Source organism: Aethalodelphis obliquidens, unplaced genomic scaffold (assembly GCF_003676395.1).
Source record: "Aethalodelphis obliquidens isolate GAN/ISIS:26980383/991018 unplaced genomic scaffold, ASM367639v1 scaffold4, whole genome shotgun sequence".
NCBI classification, from domain to species: Eukaryota; Metazoa; Chordata; class Mammalia; order Artiodactyla; family Delphinidae; genus Aethalodelphis; species Aethalodelphis obliquidens.
In genome coordinates, this window is record NW_020837948.1 from 73,131,666 (window position 1) to 73,155,076 (window position 23,411).

At 35.9% G+C, this 23,411-nt stretch overlaps 1 protein-coding gene across 3 annotated transcripts in view; it reads right to left on the bottom strand.

Moving 5' to 3' along the window:
* Positions 1 to 258: 258 nt before the first annotated feature.
* The window catches only part of GPBP1 (GC-rich promoter binding protein 1), a 71,743-nt gene continuing 48,590 nt past the window's right edge, over positions 259 to 23,411 (bottom strand). For 2 of the 3 annotated variants that reach the window (XM_027101081.1, XM_027101082.1), the window contains 7 exons: positions 22,905 to 22,964; positions 15,190 to 15,374; positions 14,432 to 14,572; positions 12,728 to 12,895; positions 12,069 to 12,256; positions 7,761 to 7,863; positions 259 to 1,240 (listed from right to left, as the gene is read on the bottom strand). In XM_027101081.1, the coding sequence (XP_026956882.1) occupies positions 1,082 to 1,240; positions 7,761 to 7,863; positions 12,069 to 12,256; positions 12,728 to 12,895; positions 14,432 to 14,572; positions 15,190 to 15,374; positions 22,905 to 22,964 (1,004 nt within the window). In that variant the 3' untranslated portion in view covers positions 259 to 1,081. The remainder of the gene's footprint in view (positions 1,241 to 7,760; positions 7,864 to 12,068; positions 12,257 to 12,727; positions 12,896 to 14,431; positions 14,573 to 15,189; positions 15,375 to 22,904; positions 22,965 to 23,411) is intronic. The other variant, XM_027101083.1, reaches the window with a different exon arrangement.

Consider the following 23,411-nt stretch of genomic DNA (forward strand, 5'->3'; position numbering starts at 1 on the left):
GAGCAAAATTACTCTTCCAGTGAGCAGTAAACAGAAATGATTCTAAAATTAATGTGCAAATGAAAAATAAAGTGGTTAACATTCATTTAATAAACTTGTTAAGCAATTGATAATAAAAAAGCTATTTTCCATAGCTTGCTTTCTCTAAACTCAAAAGGTAATCACCATCTTTAATAAAGTTTAACTTTGTTTTAATAAGTGAATAAACCACATTATGTTTACAGACCAATACCTTTAACACTACAGAGAACGACAATATTCTGAAAATCCAGTTTATTTTTCATGTTGTGGACAGATCCAGTCAGTGTGATCAGTTTTTCTGCATGTGTAATAATTTATCAAAATAAGTTTTCCCACAAGACTCTTTTCCATCAACTCTGAAAATCCTGGTCTGACAACATACCCAAATAAAGCTCTTGAAAATCACCTCTTAAAATTTGGAAGAAAATGTGGCAAGTCTTTGCTGTAACATTTACTGAACTACAAATGGCTAAAGAGCAATTTATGTTTTAAAAGGTGACTAGTACAATAGTTGAGTTCAGGAAATTAATGTTTTAGTGCACTTTGCTCCAGTTTTAGCCAACATGCTACATTGTCCTTTTTTTGCAGGGGGGAGGGGTGAGAGTGGGGGGAGCCGCACAAAGTGGACTTGAGGATTTCCACTGTACGAAAAAGATATGACTCTGCAAGCAAAACAGTGTAAGCTGCCTTTTTTCTTAAGACCTGGACATTTTAAGACAGAAGCTTTGCAAAACATTACACAATTTTTTTATTATTAAATGAGAAAATCTCATTTGTTACATCGTCACATTGCTAGTCAGAGAAATGCTGCAGTGATGAAGAAAGTCAATGTTGGATCAACCAAAGTCCTCATTTCTACAACATTCATTTAACAAAGAAATAATGTTCAACACAGCCCAACACAACATTCTTGGTTTTCTTCATATTGAAGTTCCCCAAAAAAATCATCTTCTAATGGGGTATTTTACTACATAAATTATAGTTCTTCATTTTTACAATTCACCCCAAACTGTATGAGAGATGTATCACACTAAAATTTCTAAAGCTGTTAGGAAATCCTTCACACATCGTCGTCATCTGATGTGTCACTGCTACTTGTCTCTGTGTCATCATTCTCAATAGTGGGTTTGAAAGTGCTGTTTTTCCAGGGTCCAAACTTGAAGTCACAGATCAGGCCATTTTTCAAAATACCATTTTTCCTCAGACCGTTCTTCTGTAACTAAAATGTCAACAAAAATAAATGGAATAAATAAACTATCCTCCAAGAGTTACTACAAATTAAGAATGCTCTAATAATCAAATGTACCCATGAATGCAATAAAGGTAATAAAACTCCATAGATTATGATATCATTTTTGAAAAACTAGTTAGATATAGGTAATTGATCCAACCAATATAACAAAGTATTTCCTATGAATAAATCACTACCTTTGGGAGAACTGCATTTATAACTTACCAAACCACTATTAAAAAAAAAAAAATATATATATATATATATATATATGTATATGTATATGTATATATGTATATGGTGTATAGTACTAGTCTAGTGAAAAGATTTTGGATCCAGACAGGGTATGTGTGAATTCTAATTGTCACTTGTTAAGGAATTAACCTTCCCAAATTTTCATTTCCTTAATGAGAACTGTAATAAGTATCTTCAGGCACTGCCTACAATATAATCAGCAACCATTAAGCTACAGCTGTTATTTTTATTATTCTGACCTAACTAGGCTATTAACATACCCCACAATCCACTTTACTCATACTCTGCAGAATAACCAGAATACAAAGTACTCCAGTAAGTAATGAGTATTCAAATAAGGTAAGTACAAGGTAACAAAATCAAACAGAGGCCTTTGCTTAACCACAGAGATTAAGATATTGAAAAAAATAATAAGTTATTTCTGAAAATCAGAACTGAAGGGTTAGTATGGTAAGTATGGTATAAGTAAGAAAAATGTCTGAGACTCTGGTAAGTTTTATCAAAATGAGAAATACAAATTTCTGTAAGACCAAATCCAGTTATATAATAAGTTAATATTTGGAACTATCTATAGGTATCATAGTCTAGAGGGCTTTTTTAAGTCATAAGGATAGGGTAAGATCCAAACCCAAAGGGCAACTTACATCACAGCTAATTTTGCTACAGACCTTGATAACTAGAAATAACAAGTCTAGAGTCTTATTAGCTCTCAATTTTCCTTTTTCCCTCCCTATTTAGCTACCTCCCTTTACTTTGAACAAATGACCTCACCACCAACTTTACTAAGAAAAACAAAAGCCATGTTCTCAGTGTTCTCAGTCTCTGCCGTTCTCAGACACTGTGATGGTTACAAATACGCCTCATCTCTCTCTTAAAGGTACACCTTTCTAATCCCTCAAAGTTCTATCCTTGCTTCACATGATTTATCACCCAGTGCCACCTAATCTTTCCACAGCTTAAAATCAACTGTGGACAATTATGATAAAAACCAAATCTGATCTTTATCTCTGATTTCTCTAAATGCCTGAACCCTCCCCCCACCCAGGGGGTGGGGGTGCGTGGGGGGGAAATACACACGCACACACACACACACGTCTATTTTACATATACATGTATTTATGTAAAATGCATAGAATTACACATATACATACATATGTGTGTGTATATATATATATACAGTCTCCTAAAACCAGCTCCTCCTCCTCCATTCCTGTCTATAATAATGATATAATTATCAGTTCATAAGTTGAAATTTCAAAATCCTGCTGATTCTATTTCAGATCTCAGTCTCATCAAGACCACATTTTACTGTCATTTCTCTACTTCAGGCCCTCATTTACCCCTTCCCTAATTATTACAATATATTCCCAACTAACCATCCTGATCCTAGTCTTCACAATTACACTTCCAATATACCTTACACTATACCTGTACTTCCACATGTACAAATGGTTTCACATACCTAAAAATACCTCAAAAGGTTTCCTATAATAAAACACAATCTATACTCCTGACATGGCATACAAAAACCTTAATATGACCACAATGTGTTTTTTCAACCTTATATCACAGTTATAGGCACAGGCTATGAAGTCAGCCAGACTTGGGCTCAACTTCCAACTCCACTAATGATATACACTGTACAGACCTAGAGAAAGTTACCCAACCACTATGAGCCAATTAAGTTGTGTCGTCTACACAGCAGGACTAATGATATTACCGACTTCATACAAATACTACAAAAATGCACTTAGCACAATTACCTAGAGGGCATTAAGAGCTCACATGACGTTACTCACAATTAGGGAGGCCACGTTAATTTATCATTCAAACTAGGGCACTTTTGAGAATGAGTAAACATGTGCCATTAATAAATACAGTGGGATTAACATGCATAAACTGGGACTCTCCAAGGCAAACTAGGACTTAGACTCACCCTACTTATTACTGTTATCAAGATCTTTCATTAAGATCTTTCTACCCCATGCTCCAGCCACTCTGAACCCCAGCATACCCTGAACTCTTACTTTTGCCTTTGTTCACTCCCTACACCAGGAATGTCATTCCCTCATCTTACCTGACAAAGGCCAATTCAAACCCAACTCAGTTATGCTTTTCCAGATCACTGCAACTGGCGCTTACCTCTAGATTAATTAATTAATGTAAATTCTACGTGGGCAAAAATTTTTGTTTTCCCAGCACTCTAGAATAGGACCTCAAGAAACATTTGATGAATTTGCATGACACTCTCTCTCTCTCCTGTCCTCACCTTAAATATTTTGAAAACTGCTATACCACATTCTGCTTTATGTGGGAATCTACCTATCTTCATTAAACTGCAGCACTATGAAGGAGCTCATCTCTATAAACTCTAAAATCTTGGGCATAGTGAACACTTAAATGTTTGCAGAATTTGAGGAGAATAAAACTCAGATTAAACTCAGATTCTCAACTGTTACCAGATACAATATGAATACTTTTATAAACAGCATCAGGCCCCAATGATTTTTTAGGCATCTAAATGTCAAATGATATGTCATCATTAACATAAATATACCCATGTCTTTATCTTTAGTTTTTTAAAAAATGGACATTATACTTACAGGCCATTGCTCTCCAACCCACAGTATGCACAAATTTTTTATATCAGTTAATTATTTTATTATCAATAGGGTTTTATCTACCTGCCCCAGTCATAACAGGGTTTTAAAGCCACTTATCTTGGTCAGGCAATATTATGTTTTCCTTGACTACTACCTTATGGTAATGATATTAAGTGGTTTTTCTTGATGCCTTTCTTCAGATTCAAAACAAATCCTTCAAAGAGATACACAAAATGGCAAACCCACACAATGGGCTACTACTCACCAAACATGGGTGAGTTTCAAAAGCATGAAAGCAACTAGATCCAGGACTATAACAATATATGGTTCAATTAGTAAAACACTGTGTAACTTGGGAGATTGGGATTGACATATACACACTACTATATATAAAATAGATAACTAATAATGACCTACTGTATAGCACAGGGAACTCTTCTCAATATTCTGTAATGACCTATATGGGAAAAGAATCTAAAAAAGAGTGGATATATGTGTATGTATAGCTGATTCACTTTGCTGTACAGCAGAAACTAACACAACACTGTAAATCAACTATACTCAAAAATTAATGTAAAAAAAAAGGTATCCAGGAAAAAAAATTGTGGAAAGGCAAAACTATAGGGACAGAAAGCAAATAATCAGTGTCTGCCAGGGGCTGGAGCTGGGAGTGAAAGAACTAAATGCAAAGAGGGACAATGTGGAACTTTTGGGGATCATAGTCATACAGCTATACACATTTGTCAAAACTCACCCAACTGCACACCTAATGTGAATTTCTTGTTTGTAAATTGGACAATATAATAAACATAACAAAAAAAATCCTTCAGAAGTATTACCCATCATCAGCTTGTGAAAAATAACATGGTTCACTAACTTCTGAATAAAAAATTTACATTAACTGGGAAGGAAGAAATATGAAAGTGGAAAAGAAGTAAAATTATCTGTTTACAGACAACATGATCTTATATGTAAAAAACCTAAAAATTCTATTTAAAAACCTGTGAGAACTAACACACGTAGCAAAGTTGCAGGACATAAAACCAATACATAAAAATCAGCTGCATTTCTGTAACAATGAACAATCCAAAAAGTAAATTAAGAAAACAATTCTTAAAAAAAGAAAACAATTTTATTTATAATAGCATTAAAAAGAAAAAATACTTATTCTTAATTATAAGGAATAAACTTAACCAAGGAGGTAAAAGACTTCTACACTGACAACTACAAAACACTGCTGAAAGACATTTAAAATACATTAACAAACATCCCATACTCACGGATTAGAAGACTTAGCATTGTTAAGATGCAAATATTACCACAAACAATCTACAGATTCAATGTAATCCCTATCAAATCTCACAGGTATTTTTTTGCGGAAACAGAGAAACCCATCCTAAAACTCTTCTAAAAGCTCAAGGGATTACAGAATAGCCAAAACACTCTTTTGAAAAGAAGAGCAAAGTTGGAAGTTTCATACTTGCTGATTTCAAAACATATTACAGAACTTCCCTGGTGGCACAGTGGTTAAGAATCCGCCTGCCAATGCAGGGGACACGGGTTTGAGCCCTGGTCTGGGAAGATCCCACATGCCGCAGAGCAACTAAGCCCGTGCGCCACAACTGAGCCTGCGCTTTAGAGCCTGCAAGCCACAACTGCTGAACCCACGCACCATAACTACTGAAGCCAGCACACCTAGAGCCCATGCTCCACAACAAAAGAAGCCACCGCAGTGAGAAGCCAGCGCACCCCACCAAAGAGTAGCCCCCTCTAGCCACAACTAGAGAAAGCCCACGCGCAGCAACAAGACCCAATGCAGGCAAAAATAAATAAATTTATTTAAAAAAAAAAAAAGAAAAAGGTCCTGGCTTTCCCAGGGTCCTGAATTTAGCTGAACTCAACACTAAACATAGCCTCCTCCATCCTTTAAAACAAAAAACAAACCCAAAAAAACCATATTACAGAGCTGCAGCAATCCAAACAATGTGGCACTGGCATAAAAACAGAACTGAAGGGACTTCCCTGGTAGCACAGTGGTTGAGAATCTGCCTGCCAATGCAGGGGACACGGGTTCAAGCCCTGGTCAGGAAAGATCCCACATGCCATGGAGCAACTAAACTTGTGCACCGCAACTACTGAGCCTGCACTCTAGAGCCAGTGAGCCACAACTACTGAGCCCATGTGCTGCAACTACTGAAGTCCGCACGCCTAGAACCCGTGCTCCACAAGAGAAGCCACCGCAATGAGAAGCCCGTGCACCACAACGAAGAGTAACCCCGCTCACTGAAACTAGAGAAAGCCTATGTGAAGCAACGAAGACCCAACACAGCCAAAATTAAAAATAAATAAATAAATTTATAGGGGAAAAAAACCCACCACAAAAACAGAACTGAAGACGAATGAATAGCAAGCCCAGAAACAAACCCCTGCATATACAAATGATTTTTAACAAGGGTGCCAAGACCATTCAATACAGAAAGCACAGTCTTTTTCAACAAATGGTGTTGGGAAAAAAATATGAGAAATGAGAGGGAAGAGAGCACCACTGGTGGGAATGTAAAATGGTGTGGCTACTACAGAAAAACAGTAGGACAGCTTTTCAAAAAGTTAATGATAGATAACCATATGATGCAGCAATTCTACTTCTGGGTAAATACCTGAAAGAATCAAAAACAGGGACTCTACAGATATCGATAGAGTCTACAGCTATCTATAGACTACCTATCTATCTATAGATATAAAAGCTGCTGTGAACATGGGTGTATAGGTATCTATCTATAGATAGATAGATATAGATAGATACAGATACCTATACACCCATGTTCACAGCAGCATTATTTATAATAGCCAAAGGTGGAAGCAATCCAAGTGTCCATCAATGAATGAATAAACAAAATGTGGTACATACACATATAATGGATTATTGTGCCTTAAAAAAAGGATACCTTAATGCCAAAAAACTGTACACTTAAAAATATTTGAAATCGTAAATTTTACGTTATGCGTATTTTGCCACAAATTTTTAATTAGGACGATGAAGTCTATTTTATTATGAAGTAAATGTAACTAATTTCCTCAAAGATTTCATTCAAAACATTTAAGAAGTGTTTTGAAGATTATAATATAAATTATAATATCTCCGTATAGAAAATCACTTCTGCATGACCAGAACTATTTTAAAAAACTATAATGGATTTGAAAAAGAAAAATCTCAACTCCCTGACACTCTACTGTACATTTTCTAAGGAATACTCTTTCAAAACGGCAACTATTAAGACATTAAAAAAAAGATGTTCTAGAATATAAAATATTCCTGTGCAAAGGATAAAAAAATGAAGCTGCATTTGGCAAAGCTACTGCTGCTACTTCTTATCCCCAAGTCATTTTTTAAATACCTGAAAAGTGACAAATCAGACATATTCTTTACACTAATTCCTAAGCACTGCAGATCCATGGATTTAAAGAAGTCAGCATTGCAGACCTATTTAAAAGAGAGGCAAATCTGACCTACAGTGTGATGTTTAACAAATTCCTAAATAAAACTGTAAAACTTTCTTTCTCCCCACCCCCCCAAAATGCTTAGTTATATGTTGTTCTGATTAAGGAAGGGCAATTTTTAAAGTAAACTTATATGATTCAGCTCTTCTTACCTGTTCACTAATAACCTGGAACTCTCTCATTTCATCCTCAGTTAAGGGAGCACATGTTTCATCATTTTCACTGTCTTCTTGCCAGCCCATCTCCTTTAACAATCTGGAAAGGGGGGAAAGAATAAATTTAATTTAGAACTTAACCCAAGTAAGATAATTCCTTTTACACTGTGAGCAAGAAAACATGATCCATTTTATTGGGTTAGCCAAAAGGTTCGTTCGGTTTTTTTTCTGTAAGATGGCTCTAGTAGCGCTTAGTTGTCTTTAACTTCTTTTGAAACAATTTTGTTAGACTGTATTGTAACAGCTGTCATATTCAACATGCATTTTAAAAAAAGCTTATCAAAATTGGTGAATTTTTGTGTAGCCATTTTCACAGTGAAGATGGAACAAAGAACATGTTTGGCATATTATGCTGTATTATTTCACGAAAGATAAAAACGCAACTGAAAAGCACAAAAAGATTTGTGCAGTGTATGGAGAAGGTGCTGTGACTGATCAAACGTGTCAAAAGAGGTTTGAGAAGTGTCGTACTGGAGATTTCTCGCTGGACGATGCTCCATGGTGAAGTAGACCAGTTGAAGACAATAGCGATCAAATCAAGACACTGAGAACAATCAACGTTATACCATGCGGGAGATAGCCAACATACTCAAAATATCTAAATCAAGCGCTGGAAATCATTTGCACCAGCGTGGTTATGTTACTCACTTTGATGTTTGGGTTCCACGTAAGTTAAGCGGAAGAAAAAAAACCCTCTTGACCATATTTCCACATGCGATTCTCTACTTAATAATTAACAACGAAAACATTCCGTCTTTAAAACAAATTGTGACGGGCGATGAAAAGTAGATACCGTACAGCAATGTGTAATGGAAGAGATCGGACAAGCAAAATGAACCACCACCAACCACACCAAACGCCAGTCTTCATCCGAAGAAGGTGATGTTGTGTAGTTGGTGGCATCGGAAGGACGTCCTCTATTATGAGCTCCTTCCGAAAAACCAAACGATTAATTCCAACAAGTACTGCTCCCAATTAGACCAACTGAAAACGGCACTCGACAAAAAGCATCCAGAATTAGTCAACAGAAAATGCATAATCTTCCATCAGGATAACGTAAGACCACGTGTTTCTCTGCTGACCAGGCAAAAACTGTTACAGCTTGGCTGGGAAGTTCTGATTCATCAGCCATATTCACCAGACATTGCAGCTTCAGATTTCCATTTATTTTGGTCTTTACAAAATTCTCTTAACGGAAAAAACTTCAACTCCCTGGAAGACTATAAAAAGTACCTGTAACAGTTCTTCACTCAAAAGATTAAAAGTTTTGCGAAGACGGACTCCCCTGGTGGTGCAGTGGTTAAGAATCCGCCTGCCAATGCAGGGGACACGGGTTCGAGCCCTGGTCCGGGGAGATCCCACATGCCGCAGAGCAACTAAGCCGGTGCACCACAACTACTGAGCCCACGTGCCGCAACTACTGAAGCCCGTGCACCTAGAGCCCGTGCTCCGCAACAAGAGAAGCCACCGCAATGAGAAGCCCACGCACCGCAATGAAGAGTAGCCCCCACTCGCCGCAACTAGAGAAAAGCCCGCATGCAGCAACAAAGACCCAATGCAGGCAAAAATTAATTAATTTTAAAAAAGAATAGATAAACAACAAGGTCCTACTGTATAGCACAGGGAACTATATTCAGTATCCTGTAATAAACTGTAATGAAAAAGAATCTGCATCAGTTTGCTGTACACCAAAAACTAACACATTGTAAATCAACTATACTTCAGTTAAAAAAAAAAAGATTAACAGGGAATCAACCACTTTCTCTAGTTGGGCAAACAAGAATACTGTAGCCATGCTGCATTTGACTTAGAGCCTTTAAAGCTTCTGTTTCTTATATGGCCACATATCTTGTACTAGTCTGATTATACTGTTGTTTTTTTTAAAACATCTTTATTGGAGTATAATTGCTTTACATTGTTGTGTTAGCTTCTGCTGTATAACAAAGTGAATCAGCTGTACGTATACATATATCTCCAAATCCCCTCCCTCTTGCGTCTCCCTCCCACCCTTCCTATCCCACCCCTCTAGGTGGTCACAAAGCACGGAGCTGGTCTCCCTGTGCTATGCGGTTGCTTCCCACTAGCTATCTATTTCACATTTGGTAGTGTATATATGTCAGTGCCACTCTCTCACTTCGTCCCAGCTTATCCTTCTCCCTCCCTGTGTCCTCAAATCAATCCTCTACGTCTTTGTCTTTATTCCTGTCCTGCCCCTATGTTCTTCAGAACCATATTTTTTTAAGATTCCATAATTACATCCCTTAAACATACTCCTTTTTACACCTAACTCATCTTTCAAATTGAACCTGTCACATATTGGCTACTTTGTAGCCTTTACACATTTTCAAACAATCTCATAAAAGTGCTCAGAGACTGGAAAGAAAATGTAACACTATACCCATATTTTACAGATGAAGAACCAGGATCTCTTAAGTAAAAACAATTTGCCTACTTGACAGCAAACAAAGAAGCAGAATTCTGGTTTTTTGCCTCCTAAGTTAGTATACATTGCACCAAACTCTGCTGCCTCTGAACTAAAATGTCGTAGTCACCATCACTGTTAATTACTATTTCTCACATTTCTTTTAATCATTTAATGCTTTGTCTTCACTGTAACCTATGGCCTCCCTGTGGAATGGCACTTCCATTCTCAATGCCACCCAGTCCAGAGTCTACAGATCTAGACTGGTAAAAACAATCTCACACCTTTCACTAGATCCTTACTTTTACTTGTTTCACTTTTAAAAACTGAATCATAACTAAATAATAATGCAGATGGAACAAATTATTTCAAATTTTATGAAAAACAAGTATTCCTAACTGTCCATTCTCTCCTCTTTCCACTTCCCTCCAAGGGCTGTAACTGTTAACTGTTTCTAGAATAGCTTTCAAAACAAAAACTCTGTATTTCCCTATTCCCCACAATTAGGAATACACCACAACAGTGATCTGCACTTTGCCTTTTCATTAGCATTTCTTCCCATTCTCTTTCAAATTATTACCAAATCACCCTGATACCATTTTCACAATTACCACCCTCCACTAAATATTTTCAATGGCTTCCCACTTCCTAAAGAACAAACTCCTTAACCTTAACACCATGACCACAAATTCAAATTCCTTACATTAGAAAAAGGACAGGACTAGAAGTGGAAGACTGGGTCACAAATCCTACTCTCCACAAACCAGGTATAAGACACAGGCTAATTTGTTCACTTCCCTGAGCTACTTCTTCATCTGAAGCATTGAAAGAGCTTGAATAGATCTCTAAGGCCCTGCCTTTTCAATTTATCTCTAATTCCATTAAGGACTCCACACTCCTGTCAAGATATTCTATTCACTAACCCTAAAACAAACTAGGTATGTGTTCAACTCTAAATATCCTTTCATGCCCCTTTTTATTCCAAAATGACTACCCAGTACCCTTGCCCGTACTGTCTCACCCTTTAAGATTTAATTTAGGTCCCAATTAAAACTCTGACTGGTACTCAAACCATAATGCTATCTACCCCAAAACTCCCTTGAATTTCTCTGGCACTCATTTCTATTAATTCATTTGGTGCTTAGACAAGGTAACAACTACCCCCCTGATGTTGAAGCTATCCTCAATACCTTGACGACATACTGAAACTTGATAATAACAGTAATATATGTGCCTATTTCATATATTTTTTAACAAAAAAACTGTCATCCTTGAGAACTGTATCACTGATGCCTAAGTTGTTAAATCAAGCAATATGAGTACTTAAATGTGTATGTAACTTAAGAATCAAAGTTTACAGGGAGTTCACTGGTAGCCTAATGGTTAGGATTCAGGCTTTCACTACTGTGGCCCAGGTTCGATCCCTGGTTTGGGAACTAAGATTCCGCAATCAAAAAAAAAAAAAAAATTACAGAAAATTTGAAGCCATGTAAAAGAAATATCACTCAATTTTCAGAGAAACACATGCTATACACCATGGATGAACCTTGATAAAGTATTACTGAAAGCAGACTGGTGGTTACCTAAGGACAGAGAGTAACAATGAGGAGTAACTGTAAATGAGCACAGGGTTTCTTTTTGGAGTGAAAGAAATGTTCTAAAATTAGACTGTGGTGACAGTTACACAAATACACCAAAAGTTAGTGAATTGAGTAAAAAATTTATAGTATATAAATTATATCTCAATGAAGCTGTTAAAAAATAAATCAACTTTCTATAATAAAATCAAAATTCTGGGTAGAGACAAACGCAAAAACACTAACCTGTGTTCTGCTTCAAGTGAACTAGAAAGAACATCAGTTTGTGGGAAGGTTGAAGACCGAATGATCTGTTGGGAAATTACCGAGGCATTGCCATTCTCTTGTGGAATTTCATTTTCATCAAAGTTTCGGTTTATATCCCTTTCTTGGTGAGTACTATTGCTGTTATGCAAATTAAATGAGTCGTCATCCTGATTTTTGAAGGGTTAAAAAAAATGAGTTAGAGAATAGAATTGTTTAAAAAAAAAACTTTAATAGATCCTGGTTAGATTTTCATTGATAAAACAACTGTAATGATTATATAATCATTTAGGAGACAGTTTCATAAGATGTAAAACTAAGTTGTGAAGGGTACCAACAGCTTTCTGACTCTATGTATTCACATCTATTCAATAAAGAGAAAACTAACAGGATAAATAAAGGTAGGCAAAATGGGGAAAACACGAACATGAACAGGAATTTTTTTAATTTCATTTTTGCTCAGGAACTACAGAGTAAGAAAAATCTATTTTAGAAATGATTTCATTATTTATGCAAATAGCTAGCTAGCCTTGCTTTCAGAAATATGAAAATATTCAAAGGTCCTAAATAAATAATATTGGCCCACCTATTCCAATGACATGCTAATGTCAAACCAAGAATTACACTGCAAGTTCAATTACCTTTTCTGAGCCCGCATGGCTTTCATCTTCATGTTCCTCTTCTACTCTGTCCCTTTTCAATGCTTTCAAAAATTCACTCTTCTTATCAGTGCGCATACGTGTCAGTTTGGTTAGACGAGGCTGCTGATTAAGTTTGTCAACAGGTGAAGAGGAATTTGAGCGATTACACTAAGAAAAAAAATCAAAAATGTTAATAAATGTAGACAGAGAACTAATATCAATATAAAGTTTACAACTACCATAACTTTCTATTTCACCTTCTTCCCAATACAAAATTGATTTTAAATTCTATTTTAAACTCTGTTTTCCACTATGACTGCCATTTTTATCTATCCTACTGAATGAGTAAACATAAAAATTTTACAAAACAATTAAGGTCTGATAATACCAAGAACTATGATTCTAAATTAGGACTTTAAATACTATTTTATAAAATGAATCCTGAAACTGCTTAAACATTTCTAGAATTCAAAAAAAAAGCAGTTTTTAAAATTGTGTTCCACAGAGTTCTAAGGTTCTAAGGTTCGTAACAGCTTCCCATACGTATTATAATTCTTTACACACAGGTACACATTGAGTTTATCAGATAGTGTTTTACGAGGGAAAACTTTTGTGGAAAGAGCAGGAGGGGACAGTAACAGAACATGTACTGGAGTCCATTTTGACAGTGGAGTACAAAAGAAAAGAGAATGTTAGAATTCTGTGTCACAGGTATTTCAAGCCATGGGAATAAACCAAAATGCTTAACTGTTGGCAATAACGTCTACAGAATTTAAGCCACAACCGACCAGCTGAGAATGCTTGTCCTTCCATCAGAGTTCTAAAATTCTATGATTGAGAACTAGTATATGAGGGGTTATAATGTTCCACTATAGTACCCAGACCAATCTCAGTTATAACAATACAGTCACAAGTGTCTTTTGACCCTGAACTGGGCAGGGAAGTCCCTGATCTAGAAGTTTCAGAAAGCTGGCCAAATGAGAAAGAAACACGTAAGCTACTTCAAGGTCAGTAAAATAATAATATGCACCTTTCCCTCTTCTTCCTCCTCTCTGCCCTCTCTTAGTATCCATCATCCCCAAAAGAAGATTATATAATAAAAATCCTTATTTTTAGTCAAGGTTCAATCAGACAGCATAGCATAACTCTGTGTCAAAAGTCAAAATACCCGTTTTCATAATTCTTCCCTTAAAAATTACTCTTTCTGGTTGATAAGTATATGGGTGTTTCACTGTATGATTTTCTCTACATTTTAGGACATTTGGAAATTTTGTTAGAAATTTTAAAAATTATCCCTACTTAAACTGCAAAAAAAGTTAGCAAACGGAGGGAAGTATCTGAATCAAGTTTTCTGAAAGAACTAAAATATCTCATTTTAATGCATTCATTTAATGCATCTATGCCTTTTGTTCACTGTTAATTAAATTACCATGATTAAGACACATTTCGCTCCTCGGGAGTAATTTTTTTTTTTTTTTTTTTTTGCGGTACTCGGGCCTCTCACTGTTGTGGCCTCTCCCGTTGCGGAGCACAGGCTCTGGATGCGCAGGCCCAGCAGCCATGGCTCACGGGCCCAGGCGCTCCGCAACATGTGGGATCTTCCCGGACCGGGGCACGAACCCGTGTCCCCTGCATCGGCAGGCGGACTCTCAACCACTGCGCCACCCGGGAAGCCCGACTCAGGAGTAATTTTAAATGCCATACCTCTTTCACTGAAGTTGTTGATGGACTAAAATTCTTGGCAGTTGATTTAAAAGTATTAAAGTTTCCAACACCATATGTAGACTCATGAGGGAAAGAAGTCCCAACTTTATTTTCTTTAGTTTGGCTTTTCCACTGTGTAGGCTAAAGAAAAACACACAAACGTTAATGTGTATCTAAAACAGAGTATATAGAAGAGAGAGAAAACAAACTGAACACATAAAGATGACTAAATGTGGCTCATAAAAACAATTATTTTTGTATTATACCTTAATCATTTCTACATGGTTCTCTTCCATCTTTTTTTACAAATAAAATCAAAACCTGGTATTCAGATAAAACATCTAACTACATTGCTGTTTTTTCAAAGTTTTATAAACCTTAAGTTAGGTTTCTTTTGCCTAATACCAAGAAAACACAAGTGAGTTTTCTTGGTTTCAAAAAACCTAAAACTGAACACGAAGGACAGAGCATTTTATACATTATTATTAAGTAAATATATCACAGATACATCTTGCAAAACAAGTATTTATAGATTTCATTTACTACTGACTACTAAAATAATAAAACATACATGGACAAACACACAAGCCACTTACAAGACAATTAAAATCAATGACACACAGTGGGCCAACGACGCTTTCCACTTAGAAATCAGCAGCCCACCAATACCCCCACACTTCAACGTGAAATTTTTTTTGTCAAAGTAATTCAATTGATAATCAACTTAAAACTTGCACGTTTAACAACTTAGAACTTACTTTTGTAGGTGGAGCAGCAGGTTTAGGGACTAAGCCTTTATAAACACTTGGACCAGTCCCATTCTTAACTGGCTGTGACTGAAGATTTCCTACTACTGGGAATCCAGATAGCTGTAAGTCTTTTGTATTACCTTTCTTAATGACCAGCATCCTTTGAGTTCTAGATTTAGGATTCGGGGGATATTCTGCATAAATAAAGCACGAGCAATAGTTACACAGTTTAAATTTTAGCATAAAATTAAACTACCAAAAGAATCGTATATTCCAAACTTGATTATATTTAAAAGTTACAGCTGCTTCCTCACTAAAATAATTATGAACTATATTCCTGCTTGAGAAATAAAGCTAAAACAATCAAACAAATCATAGCAAGAATTGAGCAATGTCAAGTAACAAAGATGAATTCAGCTAGTTTCCTAGAATGGTTAACTATGACCCAGCCAAAATTAACTACATTCTAGCATACTTTTCATTATTTTTTTTAAATTACAAATTTCATCCTAATGGCTCTTAAGACTTGAAATATAAAATATATTTTCCTCTTCTCCATTTTGAAAAGAGAATTTTCCTAATTCCTTCATTCTTTTTATCTCACTCATAAAGTTATTACTAATTAGAAAGAAACTACAGTCCCTCTATTTCTAAATTCCTACTTAAGTTATGACTAATGAAAAGGGGAATTGTTTTCATAATACCAATTCATTCAAATATTTACTGGCCATCCAAACTACACAGAAGGCATTGTGTAAGTCACAGGGGATCCAACTCAGTCCTGGCTTCTGAAGATAGTACTAGAAATAATATTTGCTAACTGAAAGCTTTTCTCAGTACACCCACAGTTGCTAAAATATGAAAAATTACTCCTAGAGTTGAATCAGTCAATGTGTAATCAAACAGATGTTACAGTGAGCATATTCACAATTATGGCAGAGACGTATGTCTTTCTTCCCTTAGAAAAACTCTGAAAGCATCAGTTTCACAGTTGGAGAGTTTAGAAGAAAAGAATTAAAGAAAGAAATCGCAGAAAAACTAAATTAAAATTAGCTTAAGATACGACTCTGTGAGATGGTGAGTAGCACAGATATATATGATGATGCCCTGTGTCAAACAAACCAAACTTCCTACTGCATTATCTCAAAAACTAAACTAAACAAGGACTCCTAGGGACATGGAGGGACTCTCGAAGTCCATCTGGAACTTCGAACTCTTCAAACTATCGACCTTATATGGTATGTCATTTACTGTAATGCTAAAGGATTAAAGAACAAGGACCTGGCAATTCCTTAGCAGTCCAGTGGTTAGGACTCAGCGCTTTCACTGCCAGGGCCCAAGTTCAATCCCTGGTTAGGGAACTAAGATACCGCAAGCCGTGTGGTACGGCCAAAAAAACCAAACAAACCAACACAACAAGAACCTAAAGCAAAGTGAGAAAAGATTCATCTTTCTGAAAGTTAAACACTGAATGTTCATCTACTAGGGCAAACATTCCAACTGCTCAGCTGCCTACAAAGGCCCAAGATATTAAGGCTAAGAAAGATATTTTCAGGCACATAAGGACACAAATTACATCACCAATATATAGTTTTTCTGAAAAACAAAATGAAGTCAAAATGAAAATGAAGAATAATGATCTCAAACAGAGGCCAATGAAGAACGCTAGAAATAGTGCTAAACAGTTTAAGTTACAGTTACTTCTGGTAAACAGATGGTTACAGCATAACTAAAATTCTTGAAATTAGCAATTATTTAAATTAAAATATAAGATAAAATCTTAACAGTCTGGTACTGAAAATCTAAATTAAATGAAGCTCAGGAATCTGAAGAATGACTGACTGATGCTGGGAAATGCAAAAGGTAGTAAGAGCCTGCAAGGTCTGATCTCAGAGGAATTCAAGTATTAAAGCAGGGGATGTTTCTTTCAGTACAGCACAATTAAGTAAGTTCAAACATGACTGATGAAGACTTCTATTCCAGTATTACAAACTAAGCACACAAGTTTATCTTCTTTCTCTTCTAGATCCTTATGTTAGAATTACTATAAGGGAGGAAAACAAATACAACAGTAAAGAAGAGGAGAAGGGGACTTCCCTGGTGGCGCAGTGGTTAAGAAGCCACCTGCCAATGCAGGGGACACAGGTTCGATCCCTGTTCCAGGAAGATCCCACATGCCTCGGAGCAACTAAGCCCATGTGCTGCAACTACTGAAGCCCACACGCCTAGAGCCCATGCTCTGCAACAAGAGAAGCCACCACAATGAGAAGCCCGTGCACCGCAACGAAGAGTAGCCCCCGCTCGCCGCAACTAGAGAAAGCCCATGCACAGCAACGAAGACCCAACGCAACCAAAAATAAATAAATAAATTTATTTAAAAAAGAAGAAAGAACAGGAGAAGGTTCATCAGCAACGGATGACCTCAACACATATTTCCAGAGAGTGAAGTAAAGGAAAAAACTTCAGCTTAGAGTGTGTGCACAAAGGAACCCAACAGCTGAGGAGGGGACTAATCTGCCCTGTAGAATCCTAGATTGTAGAACTGGGACTTGGAAGTGCCATATAAGGCAGAAGACAGAAATGAAATATTTTCAGACAAAAATCAATCTCAATCACCAAGAAAAGATCTTTACTAAAGTAAATCCTAAACAACGTATTGATACTTTAGGCAGAAGTAAAATGATCCCACACTGAAGGCAGAAGGTACAAGGAGAAAAAAAATATTTTTATATGTAAATCATCATTGATCAAAACCAGAAGAGGAGAACAGATAAGCAAGCAGGCATTGTTTAAGCCTCAATATAATTCCTGACTACAAAGTTCACCTTTCCTAAAACAGGTTTTCTAGACACCTAAGAGCAAGAAATATTCTTACAGTTTCCTCAAAGAGGTCTTCAGGGCAAAGAATGAGAGAAAATCCTATAAAGAAGAAGGGTGAAGCTGAAGAAATCAGTCATAGAAGAGAGGTAGTAAAGTAAAAGATGATAAATGTACCTAAAAGATGATGATAGGGATTGGGAGGAAAGAGAAGCAGACATAGTGCTAATGTACTTACAAAGTATTCACAGTCAAATAGTACAGAGGTTAAGACCATGTGTTTTTGTGCCAGATTTACAGAATTTTAATACTTGCTCTAACCTCACTAGTTAATCTCTCATCTGTAAAATGAAAAAGAGTTCCTGTCTCAGAGTTGCAGTAAAATGTTTTCTTTAAACCAAATACTAGAAAAAATGTCCAGAAGTCATATACAATCTCTACTGTAATAGGTTTCCAATTGTATTTCAAATTAAAGGTGTCCTTTTTCAAGAATTTTAAACCTAAAATTGAAACCTAAAATCCACGAGAGTATGGAAGATGAGAAAAATTATAAAAGAAATAAACACCTTTAATAAAGACTAACCTATATCCTATATAACTATGCTGAACATACTACATAAACCTGCATGTTTAAGAACAAGCAAAGTGTTCTTAGTCTAATGGGCCAGATGGCGGCCACCAGCAGTGGTGTTCACGCGGTAGAGTGTTCCCAAGTGTGTGTGCCACCAGTGTGTCTATGTCCCCAGGGTAAGCTGCAGCCTCTCCAGAGAGACTCTCCAAGACCAGCAGCTGCTGGTTATTGAAGTGCTGGTATCATGAGACTGACTGACCAAAATCGAGGACTTGGACTCCAGAGACCCTGCTTTTGATCGGGAGACACCCTGAGAGCCTGAATTAATAAGAATGTGTTAAATATCAATACAAGAACAAACAAGCCAAGAAGAACGAATGGGGGCAGAGGGAGGAGGGGAGGAAGGAGGGGAGGGAGGGAAAGCTAGTTCTTGATAGTAATTATCACATATAAGTAATGGAAAAGGTGATGGCAGCACTAGTAACTTAAATTTGCCTCATTTATATTACTTATAAACTGGCTCATCTATTCATAGATTATCTCTACAAATTTTCCTCACATAAACCTTCTGAGTTAAAGTGTTGAATCTGTTGGATTCAAACAGTATCCAACGACGACTCCTACACTTTCTCCATTTACTTTATCAACTGGTAAACTACATGAAAAAGACCCAAATTGTTCATTTTTTTAAAGAGAAAATTTATGTATTGATGAAAGACTTTAACACTTATAAACAAGAATTAGAAAGTAAGTGACTTTGGTGACTTCCTTCTATAAGTCATATGTGCTTATTATCAAGCTCATATAAACAGTTACTCTTATTCAAATTGCCTTCAAAATATCTAAAGGCAAATGTTTTGGATTTTCATATCATTATTTCCCTCTATCCTCACAGACAACTGTGATCTGATAATAACTGACTTTAAATATCCTTTTATTATCTTGTTATTTCATGCTCTCCCAGTATCTTTGAATGTTATAATTAGTTTTGTTCCCTTAAATCCAAAGCCAATGGTGGAGGGGAAAGGCTCAAGCCTTTGAAGAAAGATTAGAATTAAAATACTGCCATGTATAATATTGATACAAAGTAAGCTGGGCAGACATAAGTCAGAGCTGACATCTCAATTCCTCATCTTCTTTTCTGTCTTTAACTATACTCTCCATATAGTTGCCTTATACATACATATATACATTCTGATTCAATCAGTTTTTACTTTTATTTTTCAATCTATCACTTAGGACACTTTTTGCCTTTTATTAAATGTACCAGAATCTCCCTCACTTACTGGATTTCAACATAATTAACTAACATGTATTAAACACCTGTGACATGACCAAGGATATGACACAGTAGACAATTTAATATTAACAGTGCTTTTTCCATTAGTGTCAGTTCAGTGATCCTTCTCATTTCACAGACAAGAAAATCACTCAGAGATTAAGTAGTCTTCCCAAAGTCTAAATAACTAATAAGTAAAAGACCTAACATTAGGGTCCAGACCTATCTGATGCCAAAACCAATGCACTTAACCACTATATTATACTACTGGAGAAAATGGAAATTGAAGTATTGCTAGGTCAGATACTTCAAAATGTATACTATCTCCAACTAAAACACTAATAACAAGTCTGTACTGAATGGTCAAAATTAAGAGGCTTGTAAGTGTTCACTACTAAGTCAGGGGTCCGCCCTTTCCCTCACCATCACAGTGATGCCAGTTAATAATTTAATTTGCTCATCTTGACATAAGAGGCAACTTTAATGTGTGAATAAAAGCATACAGCCAAGGGAAGGATAAACAGTATTTTAATTAAGTTTTCACACTAATTTGAAGAAGAAACTTAACCACAGAAGATACAATAACATACAAATATCAAAAGCAAACAATCAGCACCACAGCAATTAAATCCAGTTGAACACTAATTTTAAAACAAAAATATTTTAAGATTTTTATACAGATTGATGTTGTTTGAATTTTGCTGGTTTTGAATTTTTAATTTAATGTACAAATCTTTTGTTTTATAGTAATATGAGAGTTTTAATCAAGTGAGTTTCACTAACATAATTTATGTCAAAGCAGGAGTATGCTATTCTTTCCTTTAACAAGGTCCCCATGTTACTCGTATGAAAACAGAGTGGGCTTAAGTAAATATATTTCTAAAACAAAAACTTAAATGATGAACGCTATGTGTAACTCTGACCAAATAAAATTTACTTGTGTCAAGTTGTCTAATCAAACTATTAATTTTTCCTTCTCAACCTTGAACATGTGTTGCATTACCTTTTTCTTCTTGTTATAATGTTAACAATTGTTTTCATATAAGACACTGAAGGAAAGTGTAGTCATATCAATATATAAACAATCTACCAACAGAATGCTTTCATACAAAGAAATTTGATAAAGATTACTCCCTTCTCTTAATCCTTTTACAAGGTCACTTTAAAAACGTCACTTGTTTTCATGACCTAAACGCATTTAGTGCAATCATGTCACTCTCAACCTGTATGCTAGTGGTTAATACCATTAGAATTCTCTAAAAAAACAGCCCACCTTTAAGAACTGGTCACCAGGGACTTCCCTGGTAGCACAGTGGTTAAGAATCCGCCTGCCAATGCAGGGGACACGAGTTCGATCCCTGGTCAGGGAAGATCCCACATGCCACAGAGCAACTAAGCCCGTGCACCACAACTACTGAGCCTGCGCTTTAGACCCCACGAGCCACAACTACTGAGCCTGTGCACCACAACTACTGGAGCCAGTGCGCCTAGAGCCCGTACAAGAGAAGCCACCGCAATGAGAAGCCCGCTCACCACAATGAAGAATAGCTCCCGCTTGACGCAACTAGAGAAAACTAGTATGCAGCAACAAAGACCCAACACAGCCCAAAAAAAAAAAGAGCTGGTCACTAATTTGCTTTGATTTAGAAGGCTAAAAAAATGAATACAGTTCTTAAAGATGAGCCTTGATGCTCTTAAGTACTGTATCAAATATGAGAAAAACTCAGGAATAAATTCATCAAATTCTCAAGGAATAAACACAAATATATACGCTGAGCTGAAACAAGACTATGCTTAAGTTAATTACTAGTGACTGAAGTTTTTCATTATTTAGTATCTTAAGCACAAAATGCTAGGCTCTGCTAGTGATATGTTCCTGACATATTACACCAACACAAATAGCCAGCAGGACTTCTAGAAACACACAAATCAATTTGATAGTCACTAATGTCTCAAATTGCATACAGACACACAAACACATCATTTTCTCTCTCTCTTTCTCACTACCCAAATCAGTCACCCAGGTAAATTATTTTAAAATTCTCACAGGCACACTGAAGTGCCTTAAATTTTTGTTTAGTTTTAAATTATTAGGTATATGAGATAAATTAATTAGTAAATATTAATCTTACGCATCAAGCAATAGTGATCCTGGTTAAGATCAAAACACTACAGAAGTTACAGATATAAACTGTAGGGTGTTTCCAATAAAGCTAATTAAGATCTAAATAGAATTAAACTTATATTTAACTATAGTTTAAATAGCCTGACTACTTTCACTCAAAGTATTTTTTATTTGGGATATTATGTTTAGACTCTTGCAATTTTTGATCTACAAAAGGACAGTTTCAGGGACAAACTGGTGGTGGTTGCTTTTTAATACATATTACATTTCCGTTATTAAATTTTGACTTACCTGGCAGGAAGTAGCACTAGAAAAGTTCTACTGAAGTCCTTCCTAAAATTCTCTCATGTCTTCCTCAGGAACATAGCTATTTTAAATGTTGCAATGGGGAAAACAATATTTGGGAACCCAGGGGGTAAAGTAAGAAAGGAATAGTGAAGTGTGATACAATGGAAGTTTCATTGTATTCCTATGGGAAGTACTGGGAATTTAACAATTAATCAAGCCACAATTAACCATTTTCTTTTTTCTAATGCAGACACACTTTTTAGTTTACCTAAGACACAGTAAAGAGTACATCCTCCTTTTAAACATCTTTTCAACTAGTGCCCAAAATCCTTTGACCAACCCTGAAACAGGAGAACCAAAATCTTTATATTAATACATTTTATTCTCAATATTTTCAAAGATGTATTTGCCTTTAAATCATTTCTAAAATTATTATATTAACCAAGGATCAGTACCAATAGTATCGATAGGTAGTTTTATATGACAAATGCTCACTAACATTCTTGATTTTTTATTTACTTTCATTTTAATCAAATCCAAATTATTCCTAATTTCTTAGAGATTTTATTTAACACCTTCCAGGTGGTTCTATATTCTTATGCAATCAGCTGTTCCCAGAAAAACTGAATAATAAGGAAACATACCTAAGAGAGGAGCTTGGGAGATTTTTTTGGTTGGGTATGTGTGTGTCTGGGCGTGTAGGCCTGGGGAGAGTGGCAGAAATACTAATTTGCAATACAGAAAAAACAATGCCATTCACATGGTTCTAACAAAAGTGTCTGACCACCCCCACCCCCACCCGCAAGAAGCCCTTAAATTGGGAGATCAAAAGAAACAAAATAATTCCCCCAGCGTATCACCCCATAAATACAATAAAGAACAGCACAGGAAGTGGCAAAGTTTAAAATAATGCCTTTACTGTTAGGACTAGTATGCTGTCATAAGCCACAATCCTTTTGTTTTGTTAAGTTGTTGATTTTCAATAGAAAACACAAATGAACATGTGTACAAGTTCCAAAGTGGACACATCACCTCTGAATTTGGTATCAAATAATTAAATTTATTTTTCAGATATCAAATCTTCATATTTTAAGTTTTTTCCATTATTTTAAACTTCACTTGAATCTCTAAAAACTAACTAAGTTGTACTA